The 23,167-nt window shown below is 46.0% G+C and overlaps 1 protein-coding gene across 2 annotated transcripts; it reads right to left on the bottom strand.

Annotated features, from left to right (window-relative positions):
* Positions 1-724: 724 nt before the first annotated feature.
* Positions 725-22,550, bottom strand: LOC122390105 (protein O-GlcNAcase-like). 2 transcript variants are annotated; one of them, XM_043382767.1, is made up of 18 exons: positions 22,018-22,550; positions 14,088-14,139; positions 13,226-13,454; positions 12,692-12,796; positions 12,146-12,308; positions 11,794-11,938; positions 11,412-11,548; positions 10,160-10,369; positions 9,781-9,908; positions 7,107-7,301; positions 6,526-6,684; positions 6,153-6,326; positions 5,729-5,903; positions 4,448-4,501; positions 2,843-2,928; positions 2,425-2,612; positions 1,949-2,147; positions 725-1,715 (listed from the first exon to the last, which is right to left on the bottom strand). In XM_043382767.1, exons 1-18 carry the CDS (start codon positions 22,157-22,159, stop codon positions 1,422-1,424), a joined length of 2,835 nt encoding a protein of 944 aa, XP_043238702.1. In that variant the 5' UTR covers positions 22,160-22,550; the 3' UTR covers positions 725-1,421. The 2 variants fall into 2 exon arrangements, with proteins under 2 accessions (XP_043238702.1, XP_043238709.1); XM_043382774.1 differs by lacking the exon at positions 4,448-4,501 and having other exon boundaries at positions 22,018-22,529.
* Positions 22,551-23,167: the final 617 nt, after the last annotated feature.

Here is a 23,167-nt window from a genome sequence, read left to right as displayed (position 1 = left end):
CTCAAACCTCTGTTCTCTGTCGACTTGGTTCTTTAGGACCTCTGTTCCAAACGCGATTCATCATAAGCTAACGGATCGCACGCAACGTCATTCGAGTGACGTCAGGGGTACGCCTCAGCTCCCAGCGCGCTGCAGCGCGCGCAGCGTCGGGCGGTGAAACAGGGCCCGGGAGGGCTGGGTGCGCGTACAAAGTGTTGTTTCGTTGTTGTGGGATAAGGGCGCGAGGAAAAGGTTTGGAAAGTGTTGTTTCGAATTATCTTTGCTTGCGAGAGGTTTTGTGTTATGTGCAATGTGGTTTTGTCCTAAAATCCAGTTTTCCGGTAATTTGTGAACAATTTACAGTCAGATTAGGATGGCGCAGTGTGCGCCACACGCAATAGCTGGCTTTCTTCTGATATGCCTTAGAGCGAGCACGCTTTTTTTCAGTCACGCCTCACGGGATACCAAAGTCCAAAGATTGGCTATGCAATACGCAGACCCTGTCCCTGGAGTGTGGGCTGGGCCGGCATATCCAAACGGCAGGTTATGAAGCAAAAAATGCTGAAGAAATTTTGGGGATTTAGCGATATTGTTGGACAGTACCTGGCCGTATAAACGCTAACCCATGAACAGTGAAAATACTTCAACAAGCCACCACACATGACACAATATCAGCCCGATGCACAGAGCTTACCATCCTGTGTAAGTCTAAGTAAGCTCGCACCGCCAATCGCAAACGCGTATCGAGAGCCGTTGAACTGTATTTGTTGGATGTCACGCCCCTCTCAGCGCAGAGCGGGTGGCGCCCAGTGCAAGCTCACGGTTTCAGCACCTGGCTAAAGGTTATAAAGTGAGGTCTGATCGCAGGCCGCGGGCTGCGCGCCGATCAGTGGGAGGCTGCTCCACTGTCCCAGCCGATCCGGCTGCCTCCACGCGCGCTCCACCGGCAAACACAAACGGACACACGCCATGGTTAAAAAACGACCGTACAAAACTTCGTGCTTGAAGCTGGCAGTCCTTCGACACCACTTGTAAAGTGAAAGCAGCCTAATGACCAGATGCTATGGCGATTTCAGCCTGGTCATACGACACAAAAAGTGACTGCACGGTTTTCCGTCAGTGATACGTAACGTTGACTCGCTGCAAAATAAACCGGGAATGGTATCACCTACATTAGAACAAATTGACGCGTTCTTACACCAATGACCCACCGACCAGATCTCGACGTTGGCCCCGAGGAGCACGGCAGTTCAATGTGTGGTTAGACGCTGCAGATATACACCCTCATATTTACCTTAACAACGCTCATATACGCCTCGTCGGCACAATTCAATTTGAATTCCGATCAGTGACGTGGCATTCACACATGAACAGAATATCACAACAAATAACGATCACGGAATCGTTGCTTGGCTAGCGTCACTTAGTGAATACCGGCCGCACTAGAAGTTCCGGCCGTAATATACGTATTCGCCGCCCTCCACAGAGTCGATGGGCATGAAGGTGACGTTCATCAGCCGCTCGCGCGCCGCCATGTCCCCGCACGGGACGCGCACGTGGGCGCCGAAGCAGCCGGAGGTGCGCAGCGCCGCCAGCGCGCAGGCCACCAGCCGCTTCAGGAGGCTGGCGTCGGCCACGCTCGGCTGGACGGCCAGCTGCAGACAGCCCTTGTAGCGCTCCAGCACGGCGGCCGGTGCGTCCAACGTGTCGTCATTGTGCAGCGCCGCTATACAGTTCTGCCAACATAATAATTACCCATGTCGGTAAATTAAACACATCACCCGTTAGTATAGCAACATATGCTTATATGGTATATGCAGCCCTCTCATGTCCAGGCCAATCGAATCAATCGAGCGAATGAAATCAATCGAGCGAATGAAATCAATCGTGTCCAGATAAATCGAAATCATACAAAACAATAGCACAAGCACGGGAGAAATGTAAGGCGCGAATGAGCGATGTTCCCTACCTCGGCCGGCGAGCGCAGCTCCGGGGAGGTCTTGGGCATCGGGTACTTGGTGCGCAGCTCGTCCAGCCAGGCCATGCGCACCTGGCGCGACAGCTGGTGCGCGTCGGGCGCGGCCGCCACGAACCCCACCACCACCTCGTCGTCGTCCTCCAGCAACAGAATGTGCTCGGGCTGCATCGTCAGGAACGGCGCCACCCACCTAGCCATATCACAGACAAGTGAGAATTCTACACACGCATCTAAACGCCAAGCAGAATGGAAAACTCGCCACCAGGTATTCGACGGCACGTAACGCAATGCAGAGAAAACATTTTTGATTCGCTTATACTAGGGCGATATGGTCTATAGATGCAGTGCTATGATTTCTAATCGAAATGATATCGCAAACAGTTTTTACATGGTGTCCTGTAGGCTGTATCCTCCCTATATTTTCAGACACCCTGGGCGAGCGATCGAGCTGGTGCCGCGTCTCTGACCTGTCGGCACTGAGTTCTGGATACTGCTGGAAGCTGGGGTGGCGGTCCGAGCTACAGTCGCTCCAGATTCCCCGCACGGCGGCCTCGTCAGTGTGCCGGTAAGGTCGGACCAGGTGCACCTTTGTCAACGGGTGCTCCGGGGACTTGTTGGCCATCAGCTCGTTGGCGTTGTCCAGAGGGAGCAATCGCTGCCAATGAAGACGTGTGTTACCACAATATCTGGCGTTTGGACACAGGAAATTTGGGTCGACTCAGCCCTTCACCTGGAGCATTTCCATTTTATAAGACCGCCGTTTCTCGCCGGCTACCATTAGAGTGATTAGCGTTATTTATATCTAATTCATGCTTCATTAATGCGAAAATGTAACAAGCATTTATACCAGTCGGGTGTGAGAAAATCGAGAGGATTAAAACTTGCCTCCAGGTCGCCGGTGAGACCACCACGGAATATCCATGGCTCGTTGTCGCCCGACATGAAGGATTCCTTCCAGCCCCTGGAAAACCCTGGCCAGCCGGGGCAAAAACAAGATCAGCAGGACGCCTAGCCTGAGAGGGGAACAGGATAGCCTGGGCCGGTGAAACAATCCAATGTCAGATAGTAAGTAAATCATGACTGAAATATCTCGATAGCTAAGCTATACGCGTTAATGGTAGCGTCAGAAACTGACTACCGAAGAAGAGCGAGGGAAAGTTACTTTTGAATGGCGTCGTACTTATGGCGTTGGTACTTACATTCACGGGGCTACGTTGAGCCCAAAGGGGCAAAATGCAATAGCCTGGGTAAATATTGAAGTATATGCGAAGATCTTTAACACTGGAAACACTTACCAAGAACCAGCACATAAAATTAACCTTCAATGTTCAAATCAGGCTTTCAATACCCACGACTAGCAAACAGCAAACAACTTGAAGAGCAACTTATCAACATTAGAACCTAGGTAATTACGTTAATGGCCCAGGCTACCCTGTTGCATAGCGGAATGCGCTGGGAGGGAACAGTCGCGATGCGCGGCCACACAGCTTGTCCCTACACAGGCCCTGCCCGGCGGCGCGCGGGAGGCGGGCCGGTCGACGGGAGGCGCCTCGACCGACCGGCCCGCCAGGGAGACGCGGTGCGCACCTCAGGCCCCGCCCCCACTGTCGCCGGGCGGACACCGCAGCTCCGGTGGCTGGTACGCGCCAGCCGCATCACCAATCTATGCTCGCCAGGACACTTATTACAAATTTGTGAAACTTCGGAAACGGTGTCAAAATGAGCATGGCACCAGCAGTTGTTTGGACACCGAACAAACGTTTCGCTGTCCAGACTCGGTCAATAAGACAAATGAGCATCGTTTCTTATTTTAGCGGTCAAAGATAGTTGTCACTTTTGCAATAAATGAAGATAAAGTGTATCCATGCAACGTCCTCCAAAATGGTAAATGCATGCAAAACCATTTTTTTTGCTAATGTTATTTGAAAATTATCCGGACGAATGCAGAACGAAGCCGTCTTTCAACCAGCCGGCCGGGCGAAAGCCACAGCGGGGCTGCGGTGTCTACCCTCGTCATCCCAAGATAACGCACAAACGACAACTCGGAAGTTCAGGCGCGCGCGAATGAGATGGTACTCATTCCAGATAATAAAATGGAATTATTTAAGAGTGCCACTCAATCACAAAATGGAATGATTTTGGCACGGCCATCTCTGGTAAGCGCGCGCCTGGAATTCTGAGGCAAATGGAACGCATCCAGCTGAAACGAGCAAAGGTCAGACTGGGCTGTGGAAAAAGGCGGCGTCAAGCGGGGCGTGGCCTGAGGCTCAGGGGAAGGCACGCTCGGAACGGGCAGGGTGCAGCAAAACCAGCGTCATTATTTCTATTTTGGGTTATTTCTAAACATTAAGTTACGCATTATAAGATGGTTAAGCTGCACAATACAATGCTCCGGGAGAGCCTTCCCCTTAATTCGCGATGCGCGCGCGCTGTTGTGGCACTTGTTCGCAGCTTGCCCCGCAATCGCAGATGCCTGACCGTACCACCTACATGTATAGTTGCCATCGACAAAGGTGCCCGCCTGCTCGCAAACCACACCGAGCGCTGGGAAAGAAAAGATGTAATCGGTCAATCAGACTGCTGCCTCCGATCTTGCCTCTGAGCTCCACTGTTCCAGCTGTTCGGCCACAGAAATGATGTTACCAGTTACTGCCGTGCGCCCCTCCCCCCCCCCCATTAACCCGCCCCGGGCGCCGGCGACAAACCGTGGCCTGCGCCGTGGATGCCCGCATCTCTCTCTCTGTCTTATTCAACGCTATGTGCGTGCTGGCGTTCCTGGGTTCTGCATGCCGATGGCAAAAGCAATCGATCGGTTAATGGACCGCCTGGACATTTCGCCGCCTCGTCCAGCTATCAGACAGATCACGGACGAGTTGTCAGACATAAGGCTGCATAATTTATATATTTTAGAAAACTTTATTTAATTTAAAAAACTGATGCCTGCCGATCGACACCAGCCATTTCGGATGCAGAAGACGGGATCGCCCGGACGCCTGTCAACCAAGAGGGGTGTCGACGCTCAGTCGGCGCGGACCGCCCCAGCGCAGCAAAACTAGCCTGAACTCTAAGAGCGCAGCTGTCCGGCGCTGGCCGACTGAGCGTGACACGGAAGGGCCGCGGAGCGCGCTGTGAAAAGAAACTGGCCGGGTTTCAACTATGGGAGGCTGCTCGTGGCCTTCATGCGCTCGCTCTTTTAGCACTCCTCGATCGTATAAGCATTGAAATTATAAAATCACTCGAGCCAACATATTTAATTATGGTTTGTCTTTTGTAACCTTCGCTTTAAATCGCGCAACGGGTGCACGATACAGTCTCCCATAGTCAACCAATGCAGTAGGAGGGACCTTAAACGGAGAGAGACGCAGGCCGGTCACAGGCCACCAGCAAACTTTAACCAACCTCCAGGCTCAGCGCCATGTTACTAGTATCCATTGTGAAATTACTGGACGCGCATGGCACGCGTGTCCGCTGAGGCCTGGCTGCAGTTAAGCCTTCCCAAATCGTGCAGTTTCAATGCCCTTAGAACCCTTAATCCCACTCACACGCATGTTCCTCAACTAAAACACACCATGCCCATTCGTTGGCCCTGCGTGGCGTAGAAAAGTCCGGAGGATGTCCAAAATGAGCCAGGTCAGCATGGAAACGCCGGTAATTATCAATTTACCAGTACAAGTTAAATGATTCGGCATGGTGTATCTTGTGAGAAACACGCTGTATGCTGGCCGAGGTCAAACTTAACCTGCAGCCTCATTTCTGCAGCGGGATACTAACCCAGCCATCGAACGTAGCCGTTGAGCTGCGAGAGCACGCACTCCATGTCCCAAATGTACGGGTACAGATCGTACAGAAGGGACCGGTTCTCGCAGAGAAACAGACGTTTCAGGAGGCGCGTCACCCTCTTCGACATGGCGTCGAACGCTTCGGCACGGTCGTACCACTCCCGCACCTGCCAGGCCACAACGGCATGTAGACATGTGGAAAAAGACGATAGCTGCTCGAACAGACCATAATCCTGGATAGATTTAATAGCGGTTTAAATGCACAATCAGGCCTATTTTAAAAACACAAGTAGAGCTTCAGTAATGGGGTACTTTCGTTGTAAGTAGGCAATCATCACTCGGTAATTGGCCTATTGAACTAAAACCATCGATCGCTATTAATTGGGATGCTTTCTTGAAATATCTCATGAGCTTACCTCCGGGGGGAGCGGTTCCTGTGCACCCTTCCCCGCCTTTGCATAAGGTGCCACCAAATTGCAGTTGGTCTTGAGCCACTGGAAGTCTTTGAGTACCCGATGTCCAGCGGCGCCGTGGTCGAATGGCAGGTAGAACAGATCTGTCATGACTAGTAGGTCGTCCTCGGTCAAGTCCTGTAAAGTGGTTACAGGCCCATAAACCGAGAGGGGCCTTGACGAAAGGGATCATATTGCTCAGGTACTATGCGAATGTGTTACGGCTGCTGCTGATAGAAACTGTAACCTCAATTATGCTGATAGCACACTGTTCGTTTTAGTGCATAAACACAACGCACATCATCAGTTGTATGTAGGCAGAAACTAGCTCACCCACCTCTTCTTCTTCTTCTTCATCCTCCACAGACATGGTGACACTGGACGGCGAGTCGGTGGCAGTGGCGGCGCCGGCGCCCTCCGGCTCCACCTGCATCTCGGGCTGGCGCACCGCCGCCGGCTCCACGGACATCGGCTCGCCAGAGGCGGCCGCCGGCGGCTGTCAGCAGAAACACAACACAGCTCAGGTGAGAATTGGGATCCATGGAGCATTCGCAATTCGCATGGCCCGGCCACGCACATCTGGACACTGGGAGCATTGACACATATTCCTAGCAAGTTTGAAAGGTAGTGCACGACCCTTGATAAGGTGATTAATCTGCTCAGCCTCGCAAGGATTAAAAGCGTCAGAAGAGACATGGAAATCAAAGACCGGTTTACAAACGAAAACCGGACTACATCTCCTGACCTCCAGACGTAGCTATCGTGGATGAAGTATTAATTTGACAACGAAGGAAACCATCTCTGACGCAACTCGATACTAAGGACCTGTGAAACAGTCATGGAAAGAGCTTCCTCCGACTATTGATTTGGAAAATTGAGGCCGACTACCTCAGATTCCGTTTTTCATTTTGATCTCACCTTTTCGGGTTCGTTGCTGACGAGCGCCGGCGTGGCAGCCGGTACACTATTGCACTCCATTGGCTCGGGCGGTACCGACTCGGACTCGGCCGACGGCTGCTCGGGCAGCTCGCCTGGCGGGTTCGGTACCACGATCTTCTCGTTATCGGCCAACGAATTGAGCACCGGACCGGTCACACCCGGTACCTCCTCCGCCTGCGCCGAGAGCAATTCGTCAGGAAGGAGTCAGCCGCAGGCACGTGATTATCGGAGCTGGCACATAATGACAGAGCTTATCATGACAGAATGGTTGAAGATTGTGGACGTTTAATCAATATCGTCAAAAAGTAGACATTCGGGATATTTACAGAAACGTGATGCAACCCAGGCAAAATATGGTGCTTACCAGACATGTGCTTGGATCCGGGAAAATGGATCTGAGATCCGATCCCATGGATCCCGATCCGAGATCCATTCAGATCATAGATCCAACCCCTCAATTTTGTCGAGAGATCTACTGGGATCATAGATCTGACCCTTCAATTTTGTCGATAGATCCACTCGGATCATAGATCTGGCTCCCCAATTTTGTCGTGAGATCCATTGGGATCATAGCTCAAAGGTGCACAAAATGTTTTAACTTTCTTGCATAAAGAAGTTATAAATACCAAAGTATGGTTAGAAACAAACAATCTTATACAAAGGCCATATTAGTAAAGGGCATCCAGTTACATTATACAGAATATAAAATAAAGGAGGCTCATGACGGTCACAACTTGAGTGAATTGAGTGACATGAAGATTGTTCACATACCAACAGAAAAGTTTGCATTAACAATTAAGATACAGGTAAGTAATGACTAATGAAGAATACATTACTAGGTACATCACAATTAATGTTAGAATCTACATACTGATAAGACAATCTTGAATTAGACAACCATGAGGCTTTCCAGCTAACACAATTAATTGATTAACAATAAAAAATGATATTGACACCTGTGGCTTGGCTAGGTAAAGGTATTTCAATCTATTGAAACTAATATTTGATAAAATAAACTGAGATATCAACAAAAGTATGAAAATATTCAATAGCCTGGGGAACACGCTGGGGAAGCGAAATATCAATTGTAATGGCCTTGGATATATACCGTAAAATGACTATTCAGTCTCTAAATAGAATTGGTGACGTCATTTCAAATAACAAATGAGCTAAGTGTTCTACTTTTGAGTATAATAATAAAAAATAAAAAATCAAACTGGAAATTCAAAAGTCTGTTTTTTTTTCAAAATAATGTTCATTTTTTCTGCCTCACATAATTTTACGTTATGATTGTTCGTGAATATCATCTTTGTAGCGTTGAATTTAATGACGTACACGTAAGCTGAAATGGTATTACATAGCCCTTGAGCGGGAGACATTCATTGCGCGAGTGCTACAAGTGCGCCTTGCATCTTTTTTATTCACTTTAAAAAAAAATCACAATATCTTACGTCATTAGTCCAAAGGGCCTATAACGGGGAACCTTTTAGAATCATTACGGTTTTAGTCAGATTAAGATTTTTCATTGGTCAAACGAAAATGACGTAATAAAACAATATTACCAAAACGTGAGCTGTGAATTTCGTTTGTCGTTTTTGGGAGGCTCTCATTACGACAGCAGCATGGCACCGCACTTGGCACGGTGCCAAAGTAGGTAATCTGAAGAAGTTTATGCCTCTTTTGAACTTGGAATTTTATTAGGAAAGTATTAGAGGTTGGTTGCTACTCTTTCTCTTACTAAATCGAAATTGGGTTTTCATACCTGGTAGAATAAGTGGATTGCTGGATTATTTTGAGCAAGACTAACCTACTTGGCTTCCAGGTTTGATTTCCCAACATCTGTCCATAGGCGGCGGAACGGGAGGGGGGGGGGTGGCACCAGGGCACCGTGCCCCCCATATATTTTTGCATTTTAACATTAGCCCTACTGGCGTTGCATGGAAAGAATAGGACCAAAAGTCTGCAGTGCCCGGCCGCCACTGAATCTGTCTGTACTGTTTGTTCATTGAATTAAAGTGGCTGTAGCTTGTTGATATGATTGTCATCAGTGCTGTCATGAAAAAGTTACAACTGGTCACAAAAAGTAGCTATGTGCATGTTCTTGGTTTATTTTAAATGTAGTACAAATGTTCTTTATTTAAAGTCAAATTTATTGATGATACTTAATGATTGCAACTGGTCTTAACCATGTCCACAAGTGACAATTCTCAATTGTATTGCATTGTAAGGTGTAAAATTATGTAGGATAAGGGTTTCATTGGCTACATCTTGTCGTGAGATCCATACATATCATAGGCCCTCCACAAATTTTTGCCCGCTGGATCCACAGAGATCATAGATCCGACCCCTAAATTTTGTCGAGAGATCCATTCAGATCATAGATCCGACCCCTGAGTTTTGTCGAGAGATCCACTCAGATCATAGATCCAACCCCTCTATTTTGCCGAGAGATCCACTGAGATCATAGATCCAGCTCTCGGATCCATGCACATGTCTGGTGCTTACCTTCTTGACAAACATCTGATACCTACTTAGCTCCTGTTTAACCTGTGGAACTGACAATGGAATCAAACACAATCACAGGCGGCAACAAAACTCGAAAGTGCCAACAGTCCCGAACCAACCCACTCAATAGAGTTCGCTTGATCAGCACCTTGATTATCTGCTCCTCCGCAATGGCCTGCAGCTGTTTGACGGTGCCGGCCGGCACGGAGGCGGTCTCCGTCGTTACGGTGGACGTCGTCGCCATGCACGTGTTGATACCCGGGATCGGCACCGGCGCTGCAACGGTCCACAGGGACATCACACAGGTCATACGCGATACAAGAAGCCGATCGCGAAATCGGCAGGGCAGAGCGTTCCAGTAAAATGGATACATTAGTTGATGTTGAACTTGAATAAGGTGAAGATGGTTAGATTATACTGCAGCGGTATCGGCACCCCATGGCAATGGATAGCCATGTCTGGCTATTGGATACCAAAGGCAAGCACCTCGTTTCGCGCAATCAATGTCCATCGACTGGTGATCTCACCCGGTCCTTCCAGCGCGCCGGGGGTGATGGTCAGCACTCGCTGCTGCAGCACGCTGGGTGCCGTGCGCGCCTTGTTGAACTCCGGCAGCCACTCGCGCAAAGCCATCCGCAGCGCATGTCTCGGGTGGTACACGTCGGGAGGCACCTGCTGCGGCTCGGAGCCTTCCTCCGACTCCGTTTCCAGCCGGATGTCTGCTGAGAGCGGGTCATCTGGGGAATAGCATGAGTGGATCGTGGGTCAGAGACCACCACTAGCCTGTCCTGACAAACACAAAAAGGGAAATAACATTATTACGAGCGAGCGAGCGCAGCGAGCGAAGCGAAGTCTTTTCAATATAAGGGAAAAATCTCAGTATGAGCGGCCCGGCCCGGCCCGGCCCGGCCCGGCCCGGCCTGTAACGCTTTTGAGAGGCTTATATCTCAGCAACCGCTGGACCGAATGGCCTGCGGTCTTTTTTGCTGGGTAGCCCCATCCCTTCTACCCCGTAATTGACTACTTTTGATACATCTCAGTGACCGTCGTGGCACGTGCCACGTGAAAAGTCAAGGGTGTTAAAGCAGTTTTGCAAAAGTAATGATTTTGAGAGGCCCATATCTCAGCAGCGGCTTGAGCGATTGTCTTGCGGTCATTTTTATAGGGTAGCTGCATCCCTTCTACCAAAGGTCGGATACTCTTCATCTATGTGACTGACCCCCACTGCACGTGCAAAATACAACAATAAGAGGTGCCAAATTTGTTCCCATTTCAGTAACTCGGTAATTACTGGGGCGATTTCGCTGAAACTTGGCATACAGGTAGGCAACCACCAGGCAATGCATTCCCATGTGTTGCGGTTAGGGTGCTACTGCACGTGCGCACGTGCAGGGGGCGTTTCCAGATCTCGAGAACGGCTGGGCCGATTGGCTCAAATTTGGTACACGGTTGGGGACCGGTTAGTAGGGTGCCGTGCAAATGTCATTTTGGACCCCGTTTGCACGTGCGCACGTGCAGAATGCCGCTTCCAGATCTCTGGAACGGCTGGGCCGATTGCGTTCAAATTTGGTACACCGCTAGCGACCGGTTAGAAGGGTGCTTTGCACAAGCCCGTTGGAAGTACCCTCTCGCCCTTCTGCACGTGCAGGGCTCACTATCTCGCTCGCTCGTTCTTCGCCCAAAAGGCGTTTTACTGGTTACAGAACATAAACAACAATATACGAAAAATAAGCGAGCAGTTGCCACGAATGGCGAATGGCTACGGATCCCAGTACTCACTCTGTGGTCGCTGCGGCTCTCCATCTCGCTGGCATTGCGCCCAGTGTGCTAGCGTGCGAATAGCCACGAAATTGACGCCGTACTCGCAGTTGGGATTCGTCAGCACGCCGCGAAGACGCGACTTCAGCTCGACCGACCTGCGATTCGCGAACATGGTAGAAATAACACAATGGTCTTTTCAAAGCTCCAAACCGATTAAGTGCATTAAATTTAGCCAATTGCTCAGTTCAAAGCAGAAACATTACGTAATGGACGCACACCTGCGCTGGTGAACAAAAGGGTTACGATACCACGCAACATTAATGCAATATAATTTCACAGTGCATGTATAATGCGTTCTACGTAAATTAATTTCCTACAGCGTACAGTAGGGCGTACTGACCTGCCAGAGTATGGGCCCATATAGAGTCGCTTCTGGTCGTAATCATTAGCATGCAGGTTGTCCCAAATCACTGGCGGACGCTTCAAAACCTCACGCAGCTCTTCTATTGCCTCTATGGTGAGCACCTTCGAAACCACCTTGGGACCTAAGAAAGCAACAAGTTGTGTTTAATGATTGGTAGTAGGGTACAACTGGACATTGTCACATCACAATACCTTAACACAATCTGACAGCACAGTAAAAACAGGAGCCTCCCACAGAACAACGGCTATATGCTGCCACCTTAAGGGCTGCTAACGCTGTAGCTAGTACGCAAAAACGGACGGTCTTCTATCAGCTACGAGCTGCTCACCGGTCCACATGATGTCGATGTTTGGTGCCAGTTTGCTGCCGATGGTGCGCAGGTACTCTGAGCCGGAGACGGTGGGAATGGCACGGGTGGCGCAGTACTGCGTCGGGCAAAACAGGAACTGGGGCCGGCTGAGGTGCTCGTTCATCTCATTCGTCACCGTCACCTGTCCGACATAAGTAGTTCAAAACAATTATTTCTTCTATTCCGAATTTCTAGTCTAATGAGGGTACACGAACTATGTAAGTAATGGGAGGACTAAATAAACTTACGTCAATTTTCACCTCAATTTTCACATATCTACGATGCTTAAGTATTCTTCAATGGGGCTATGTGGTAAGTCACGACTATCTGTGCGTTATTCATTTAAGTTTCATTGAAGTAAACCAACGAGCAAACTGTCATCGCTTGCCGTTGGCTACTCCTGCCAATAGAAAAGCTGAAGTGATAAAGAATACAAGGTCAAACTAATATTGACCGTGCAAGTTTGTAACCTGCAATTCACTCCGATTTAGCCAACAAAGACTGAATAATTGAACAGATTCTAACCTGAGCATGCGCAAAAGACTGAAAGACCTGCTTATCTTCTTCACGCATTTCCGGGTCAATGTCGTCGAACAGAAGCGCAAAGGATGTGCAACCAAACTGAGAAACCTGTGGAGTGAGTAAAACGTCAGTTATCACATTAGTGTTCATAACACTATAACCTTGACAAGTTCGTACAAATGTCTGCAAATGCAAATGTCCGTCTCCCGGAGCTGTTAGTTATTTAATGTTTTTGATGTGTATCTGCTATTCTAATCAATAATCGTATAGTAAACGGCGCCAAACATGTAATCCTGAGTGAATCGAATCAGTAAAGGAAATTTGCGCTTCTTTAAGACAATTAAACCTTACAGAAGTTTTTACCATTTATGATACCACTACCAAGATATGCATTGAATTAACATACTCTTGTGAAAAAAATCCTGTTTAAGAGTTCAGCTTCACGCTAAGTTCCATAAATAGTTCACAAAACTAACGCTTGTAACTAACATTCCGATGAAAGCATTCATGCTTGACAAAGTGTTTTGAATAACGTACCTGGTCGAGTTTACGCTTGAGGGCTGCTATCTCCTTTTGACTAGAGTAGGTGATGTCCATCCCCGGCGACAGGCCGTAGATGAAGGTGATGCCATGCTGATGCGCTGTGCGGATCAGCGAGGTAAGGTGTTCCGCCTCCTCAACAGTGTACAGTTCGCGCCAGTAGGCTCTGTGTTTGTAGTCATCCTTTGGTGCGTATAAGTATGACGTCATACCCCACCTCTTCATCCTGCATAACACATCAAAAACATGTTTATTTGCAATGATATGATTGCTGACATTGAAAGACATGACAACGTTACTAAACTCACAATTTTGTGGTAACAAATCTCTTGGAAAACGATTTGGTGCATTAGCACATGCCCCTAGGATAATTCGCAATTTCATATAGAAACTCACTGCTCGTTCCATTCAACAATTCAATGTCAGACAACATAAACCGCGCACCAATCATGGGAGTCCGGGCCAGCTTTGCATCGACGGAGGAGGAAGGGGGGATTAACGTCCCCTTAAGATTTGAAAAACAAAGCAACTTAGCAACAAGCGGTAAAAGACATTGGATACAATAGGACAAGACTTAATTTCTCCTCGGGTCTATTTCGTCAGATAAAAAAATGATGTCACAGTCCACAGGGGTCAAAACAATGAAAAAGTGGCACAGAAGGACAGGGAATTTTAACGAGTTTTCAACTCAACAAGCCAGAGCAGAAATACCAGCACAATCAAAATCTACTTGTCAATACGCATCAATATAAAAACGTTTGGACCTTGAAGGGTCAAAGTCATAACTTGATTTAAGCATAATATTTGAAGGAACAGAGGATCGTGGCAACTGCTTGATGAACAGGCTTATCATACTTACTTGCCAAAAAGTTCCTTTCTCTGTTCTGCAGTCCATGGTCTCCCATAGAAGCCTGGAAACATTAGATCCAATGTAAATAGTAGGACAACATACCTCAATGACATGACTGATAAAACTTATCATGCCTATGAAATTGAAGATTTTGCTTTGCTTGGCAAGTTATGTCTTTACTCTTTGCCCACGCCCTGCTGGGGGAGGGGGGGGGGGTGTTTGAACACACCCCGAGGTTTCCGCGAATATCTAAAAAAAAAAAACGGAGGCGCTACGTGCCGCCGATTTTGGCACACCTTATCAAACATCTTTTTTACACAAGTTATGTAAATTCCAGACCAAGGTCTCTCAAGGCCAGGTCACCATATCTGAGACCAGTTTTACCAACAGAAAAATAGCCGCCTGCCTGATTTTTTTGTTTTGGTCAAAAGACCGCTATACATACGGAGCGTAAACGGTTAAGCCCTATCCGCTTACGTGCCCAGACCGCTTCACATACGGAGCGTTAACGGTAAAGCCCCATCCCCTTACGTGTCGATCGCGTTTACGCTCCGTATGTGAAGTGGTCTTTGTAGGCAAACAATTCCGGCAGGAGGCTATTTTCTGTTGGTAAAACTGGCCTCAGGTCAAGTGACCTAACATCAAAATAAGTTTAAATGCTTGCTATAGCTACGCCAAGTGACAGGTCGCTTCAAGCCTTAAGCAATTCATAAGGGTAACGGTATGTACGAAATTTATATCACAATTTTGAAATAGGTGACCAGGGGCGTCGACGCGTAAGGAAAACTGGTCCGACTTTTTCTCGGGGGGGGGGGGGGGGCCCCACCGGTGGGGGCCCCCAGGTGTCGAACGGCTTCCCAACGTACATTTACATACATACATGAGCAGGGCCCCCCGAGCCGCAGTAGGGCCCCCGCGGTCTGCAGCAGGGGCCCCCGCGAGCCACAGTAGGGCACCGCCTAGTCGAAAAAGTGGTCCGACTAGTCGGAAAAGTCGGACCGGTGTCGACGCCCCTGTAGGTGACCTAAGGTCAGGTCAATTTTGCGCCCTCTCCATTATATGTCAATGGAGAAATCAAACAGCGAAATGGGGAATCGTGGCAAAATGGGAAAATGGGAAATCAATTCGAGAAAGTTGAAACGCTAATTTTTTTTTGGACGAACATCATTCTAAAAACTGTCAAACTAAAAGATATACAAGGTAACATGACACACCAAACTGGAAAATGGCACCTGTAGCCCCTCCTTATGTCCCTCCTAAGTCCTACAGTTTTTTTTTGCTAAATACTTTTGATGGAGGCATACCAGAGCAATGAAAACACCTTAGCTGTGTTCAGCTCGACGATACGGAATGACTGATATGCAACACGACTTTTTCCGGTCAGGTCATGACTTTGAGCTGAGATCAAAATTTCAAATTGACCTTTCAAGTCAAATTATGGGTCATTTGATGCGTCTCTACGAGAGGAACATGACACTGGTAACATTAAGCTCGTGCGAGTTGTTTGAAGTCAAAAGTTACTGCAGAAAAAAAAAACTTTCTGAAAAAGTATATTTTAGCTTTTTTTCTTGATTATCTGTGGCACATCCCTTTCTCTGTAGCAACAATGGGCACTGTATTGACTAACTAAAATGCATTTCTGAAAAACAAATTAGTCCCTAGCACAAGAACATAACAGGGAGGCAGCAATTACAAAAATATCTTGGTGTAGAATGCTTTGAGCCTACATTGAAATGTATGCAAAGCATGAGTTGTAACTCCAGATATTTCAGATTTGTTCAAAAAAATGGAAACTGTGATCACAACAGCAGTCAGCATGGGCTGATTGGCATAGCAAAAGCACATATTGAAAAGCGAAAACTAAATACCTCTGATAATATCATGCAGAGTGGGGAAATGTTATGGCTAGAATAGTTTAACGTCCAAAAAATATTTGTAACAGGTTATTTGAAATCAACTGTTCAATTATCTAGACCCCAACCATGTGCATTAGGGAGGCAGTAACATAACAAGCTTTTTAAAACTTATTTGTTCAAATTTCACTTTTGTTCACACATTCGAAAGTTGAGAAGCTATAAGGAAAGCAGTTTGCCCACTTAGTAGGCCATTGCATGAAAATTGCCAACTCACCACCATTCAATCAAGACAATTTAAAGCGTTCCGGACCGTGATCACCAGCCACACATCATGCAGGTTGTTTTTCAGAAATATAAACAAAATGCTGACTACCTGACCAGAAATATGAATGTGAAAAAATCAATCGTTCTAATGGCTACCTATCCAATTTTGCATGATAAATGCATATTATATTTCATTAAAAATGCAGTAATTTTATACCTGGCTGGATTTTGTAACACTTGGCTTTGGTTATGTCGAGTTTGGAAAATAGGTGACCAGTACAAGCACGTTCAATAGCTGATTTTGCTGTTTGGGCTTGGGGATTACTTAGGGCCTGCTCCAGCATCTCCAGTGGAAATTCTTGACTGGGGGCTCTTCCAGGGCCTGTTCCAGTGCCTCCAACACAAAGCCTGGAGGCTTTGACTGGAGGCTCTTCTTGAAAGTTTATTTAGAGGCACAGAAACGCAATCTGGAGATTTCTAGTGATTTATGTCAGGGACAACCAAAAGAATGATGATAGTTCACTCTTCAAAAGCAATATTTCTGTTCAATTTAAAAAAAAATGATTAAAAAAGTATCAGGATGTGATTTTCTTCACGTTTGAATTGTCAAATTAAAGGGACCCTCCCACCTTCAAAAAAGTTAATGAATTGGCATGAAAGTGATGTCGCTCGGTTCAGAAAGAGCAAAAACGAATATCTACCAAATTTCATCGAAAAATATTCACCGGTTTTCAAGATATTAGACTTTTACTTTTCTTGACTTTTTGGGATCTCCGCTGTTCCTAGCGACTTTATTTGAAAGTGCGGCATTTGTTGCGCGCTAAGCAGCATATACCACCGCGTGCTACAAAACGTTTTAGTCAAACATTTAAAAATCGTTAGAAATCTGCGCTGACGTCACACATTCAGAGGGGTATTCCTATGCATTAGCCCCTCTGAATCAAAATGCTGCAATTTTGAAATTCAATATTTCCGATTTAAGGCATTTCTCGATGTTGTAAGTGCCGAAACCGGTAATTGTGAGCCAGGGACCCCATTTTGGCTATCTCTTCTCAACTCAAATCTAATGTTAAGGTGAGAGGGTCCCTTTAACTGTCAAAAGTCCTTTGTTTGCATTCATAATTGTCACATGGGTGCAATTATTTTAGACCGGAGCCTCCAGTCAAATGTGGATCCCCTGACTGACTGGAGGCTGCTGGAGGTTCCTTGTTATTGAGCTTTCTGGAGCTGACTGGGGGTATAGGAATGCTGACTGGAGAATTATTGAACTCTCTGGAGCTTTCTGGTGTTTTCTGGAGCCACTGGATTAGGCTGTCAATGAAATACATTCTTTTATTCTGTGCGAGCTTTGTTTGATGAGCAGTTGTGTAGCTTAGTGTGCATGCCTCCAAGGCATATTTACGTCTGGACAACGAGTTGCGGGGAGAAGTGCTGATTTTGTCGCAGTTTTAGGAGCCGGTGATTTGGCTGGATTTTTGGGTTACTTTTTCGTTCCGATTCCTGTATTTCATAGTGTTTGGCTTTCGAATATTTTAGTTCTTTCAGATAAATATTACTTGCCTTACAAATTTCGTAAAAACGTTTCATTTTTATAAGCCGACCGCTAGAGTCCTAAAAAATACGTCAGCACTACAATTATTGTAAACAAACAAATGGAGCACCACTTTGACCACTTGGCTCTGTTCCAAGGCCGTTTTCAAGTTCATTTGGTGGTTTTCGTACTCTTGTACGTCGCTTTGTTGGAAGTTTTGAATAACTTGTGATTGACTTATATCATATAAGAGAATTATGTGCACTGAAAATAATCCCAAGTATCCAGGAGGCTAACAGAGGTCCTGACTCCTAAGTCCTAATGCAATATCAAGTTGAAGTTAGGAAATGTTGGTTGATAAACGCAAGTTAATCTGGCTCACGAGTCACATATCAGCAAGAAAAAGTAAAATTAAAAGAGCTTGTTGGCGAAAATAAGTTATAAATTGCTGGAGATCAATACTGAAGAGCACGCTGAGCAGTATCAAGCCAGAAAATGTTGGCTGATGAATGCATATGCATTATGCATTCATCAGTATATTGATGTACTGGTATGAATATTGAATTATAACTTACAAAAGCAAGATTAATTAGTGCTAACTATCAAGTGAAAATCTAGAATGAACAAACTCGGGCAGCTTTACTTTGCTATGCAAATAATGCGTATTACTCAGTGTCTGGCAAATGAAACATGCAATCATTCTATTGCTACTGGAGGAGAAAGCTTGGATCACTAAATCAGCTTGATGTTGAATTTGTTGTAAATCATTACACTGCATTTCTTGAAAAAAGGATTGTAGTAAAATTGTCAATGTGACCATCCATATGCAACAATGTGATCATATGATGTGTTCATAGTCATTCGTGATAGTGATTATTGGTCCAATATACAATGGAAAAGCTCTCAGCAGCATTTCTTTCTGTGGATGGCCAGAAGTGACTCAGAGCGTAGAAGTTGTTGTCTTCACAGGATTACAAGGAACTTTGACTTGGTATGAGATGTAGGCACAAGTAGGTAGGTGCTTAGTACCTATTATTAGTAGTTGTGTAGGATTAGCTGGGTTAGTTTAGATTAGGTTATGTTAGTTTTTTAATTTTCCAAGTGTCCATAAAAAATGTGACCTGAGCAATGCTCAGGTCAATGCTCAGGTTGCATCCAGGGAAACAGAAGGAGGACAGAGGAACTGGCTCCTTGGGTGGCTGGTGTGAGTCTGTGCATTTTAAGTGTTTCTTCTCTGAAGCTGCTAGTCTGCACTGCTGTATGCCATGCTAGATGCTCAGAAAAAAATGTGGGAAATGATAACTAACACTAAGCTACTTTATTGCTTTGTTCATGCAATTGTCGCTCGAGACATCAACAAGTACAAATCCTGCGGGGTACAGCTATGAGCTAGGTGAGTATGTTATGTGATTGTGAATGTGCTGTTTGACTGTAGCAAATATACAAACAAACACAGGGTCACAGTTATATTCAATCTCCACATAAACATACAACAAAAACGCCCATAGCCTTACTCTGAACACACAACAAATAACTTTAGCCTTGGTGGGCACAAAAATGTTTTGATTTACAGGATAGGTATACAATATATCTTCTGTCTTAGTGGGGATCTTGCTGCCAAATTGAAGTAAGATGACTGAACTTCAGGATTGATCAGCCTTTTCTTCTTATTAGCCACTGCTTATTACGAGAAAGGCTAAATGCTTGGTTGATAAACTGCCTTGAAAATTTAATGATCAATCTTCAATTCTGACATGAATGCACAACGAAAATAGTTCCCTCTACTCTTGGAGCACACAAAACTATTTATATTGATATACACTGTGCTCAAAGCAAAATATTTAATAACTTCAACTTCTTCTTAGGATGGACAAGAGCAATTATCATAGCTTTCCCTCAAGTTAACCTCTGACACTGATGAATTACACTGACACCTCTGATCCAAGATAAACTTGGAATGTATAAATCTGTCTAGTCAATCATGCAACAGATAAACTTCAGGTCAATATACCTATTTTGCGATATCAATATACCTTTGCAATATTTTTGCATGTTCGCGTCATATTTTGTAACAAACGCGCAAAAACTGCAATATAACAGCACTATATGCTTCTGGGCAAAATAAAATGGTAGTTAAAACTTAGCCCTGATGGTATTTGTTCTTGGCCAAAATGCTATTACAAAATATTTTGTAGTAACTATTAAATTCCGGCTTAAAACAGTGCACGACTTAGAAAAGAATCATATTCATGAGGGTCAATTCTTGCGGTCCTGAAATCGCCACTATTTCCGGCCTCTCCAACGCAACTCGTTGTCCAGACGTAAATATGCGCCTCCAAGCAGGTTGCCATGCACGTCGCGTTTCCAAAAATGGTGATGGGCGTTTCTATTTCTAGAATAATTGGTGTTCAGTGTTTGCATTTTTTTAAACAAAATACCAAAAATCGAAACATTTCAATGAATGAACCACAGATACTATAGTGCGTCGGAATGATGCTCTATCAACCTGTGCTTTTGTTTGCTTGTTTATTGGGGCTTAAGGGCGTGCCAACTTATCAACCTGTGGTCAGTAACATCAAATATTGTCGAACAACCATTAGTCCAGCAGTAGGTACCTACTCAAGCAAATAGATTTAAAGTTGTTAACCATGGTATAAACTTATTATTAACAAAATACAAAATAGGCCTACAAGTCTAAGAATTTAACCATGGTATAAGCTGATTAACCAATTAGGTACAAAATACAATTAAAAGTTACAAAGCGTGATTATAAAAATAAGCGATTAGGTACCGGTATCGGTAATAACCCTGGCGTCACCGGTAGCGTTTTCGTTCAAGGTTAAGGTTTCCTGTATTAGGCCGCCGTGCCCGGCCGAAGCATGCTGTGACGTCACTGGGTAAGAGAAGATAACGTAAAGAACGACTCAGGCAGACTGAAACCAACTCAGGCAGACTCAAACTGACTCGACTGACTCAAACCGATTCTGATCGACTCAGACTGACTCAAACTAACTCAGACCGACTCAAACGACTCAAATATTGATCGACTCAAATCGATTCCGATCGACTCAGACAGACTCAGGCAGCTTCAGACCGATTCAGATCGACTCAGACCGACTCAGATAGACTCAGAACGACTCAAACTGACCCAGAACGACTCAAATCGTTCCGATCGACTCAGACAGACTCAGAACGACTCAGACAGACTCAGGCAGACTCAAACCGACTCAGATACTCAGAACGACTCAAACTGACTCAGACCAACTCAACCGACTCAAATCGATTCCGATCGACTCAGACAGATTCAGAATGACTCAGACAGACTCGGGCAGACTCAAACCGGCTCAGGCAGACTCAAACCGGCTCAGGCAGACTCAAACGGACTCAGGCAGACTCAGACCGATTCAGGTCTGATGATTCAGGTCAAACCGATGGGTCTGTCTGAGTCGGTGTCTAAATCGGTTTGAGTCGGTTGAGTCGGCTTGAGTCTGCCTGAGTGTCTGAGTTGATCGGAATCGATTTGAGTCCGTTGATTCGGTCTGAGTCAGTTTGAGTCGTTCTGAGTCTAGCTGAGTCAGTCTGAGTCGATCTGAATCGGTTTGAGTCAGTCGAGTCAGTTTGAGTCTGCCTGAGTCGGTTTGAGTCGTTCTGAGTCTGTCTGAGTCGATCGGAATCGATTTGAGTCGGTTGAGTCGGTCTGAGTCAGCCTGAGTCGATATGAATCAGTCTGAGTCTGCTTGAGTCGGTTTGAGTCTGCCTGAGTCTCTGAGTCGTTCTGAGTCTGTCTGAGTCGATCGGAATCGAATTGAGTCGATCGAAATTGATTTGAGTCGGTTGAGTTGGTCTGAGTTAGTTTGAGTCGGTCTGAGTCAATCTGAATCGGTTTGAGTCGGTCGAGTGAGCTTGAGTCTGCCTGAGTCGGTTTGAGTCTGCCTGAGTCGGTTTGAGTCTGCCTGAGTCGTTCTGAGTCTGTCTGAGTCGATCAGAATAGATTTAAGTCGGTGAGTCGGTCTGAGTCAGTTTGAGTCGTTCTGAGTTGGTCTGAGTCGATCTGAATCGGTTTGAGTCAGTCGAGTCAGTTTGAGTCTGCCTGAGTCGGTCTGAGTCTATCTGAGTCTCAGTCAACTCGATACTGATAGCATGGTACGTTATCTTCTCTTCCAGTGACGTCACAGCATGCTTCGGCCTGGCACGGCGGCCTAATACAGGAAACCTTAACCTTGAACGAAAACATTACCGGTGACGCCAGGGTTACCGATACCTAAGGTACCTGCCAACCCAAACTTACCCTCAACAACTCCACACAAAAACTTGCTTGGATCATGAAGTAAGTTCTTGTTCCCATCTAGGGCATTCTCCCCATTGGGGATACTGGAAGAGCTTTGCCCTACTTCTACGCTTTCACTTTGATCCTTAGAATTCGAAGCCATTCCAATTCTGGATGATCTAGGAGCTCTATATGACTATATCATCACCTGTTTTCAACTAGTGGTGATTTGAAGCTGATATTTAATTTTTTTTAGGGTCTTGAAAATAGCAGAGTGAGTATGGCTCTCAACACAAAATATTTGTCGATTTTCTTGATGCAGGAAAATATCTGGGCGAGGGCCACTTGCGTTCGCCTACGCTCTACGTAGTCACTTGGTGATGAAAAGTTATGTAGAATATTAGTAAACGCTCAATATCTGTAGTACAACACTGGGAGACTAGCCGGCTAGGGGCAAAGTCATACAAATAATCCCTTTGAGTCACAGCCGCTAAGAAACTTCGCAGTTGACAGCAGCAATGGCGGCGCTCTGCAAGTTTACAGCTGATATGTATACGTTCGTAAAGTTTTGTTTAACTGTTTTGCTCGTTTTGCGATTGAATTGAAAGGCTTATTTTTCGAAAAGTTAATTTTTGTTGATATTTTTCCATAAGAAATATTGCACATCATATTTTATTTTAAAAAGTAAGGACTCATATGTATATAACGAACGAGTACGCATATTTAGAGGTGGGCAATTTATCCGAATGTGGTACTTGATCTACAGTCGCGTTTTGGTAGGTACTTGCTTAGGTAATGAGCATGGGCGTCGAAAGCGGGGGGAACGGGGGGGGGGGGGGCGGCGGACGCGTCCCCCCCTGTCGAGGAATCCGGGGCCCGGGGAGTCCTCCCCGAAAACACCCAAGATTGCTAAAAAGATGACTATGAGTTATTTATTTGCAGGGCAGCCATGTAAACAGAAATAAACCTTCGTCAAAAGTCAAAACAGTGCTTTCGACCGACAAATAAGACCTCAGGTGAATTAAAATGTAGGTACTTGAGCAGCTTTTGAAATTCTTTCGGACCCGTCAGAGACCGGTGAGCACACTGGAGGTTGCAGCCGCAGTAGCAAAAAGGGGGGGGGGGGAGCAAAGTCACACTCGCGAGTCGCGGGACATAACATTTATCCACC

Source organism: Amphibalanus amphitrite, unplaced genomic scaffold (assembly GCF_019059575.1).
Source record: "Amphibalanus amphitrite isolate SeventyFive unplaced genomic scaffold, NRLGWU_Aamphi_draft 000020F_arrow, whole genome shotgun sequence".
Taxonomy (NCBI): domain Eukaryota; kingdom Metazoa; phylum Arthropoda; class Thecostraca; order Balanomorpha; family Balanidae; genus Amphibalanus; species Amphibalanus amphitrite.
This window is presented reverse-complemented; position numbering and strand designations above follow the sequence as displayed.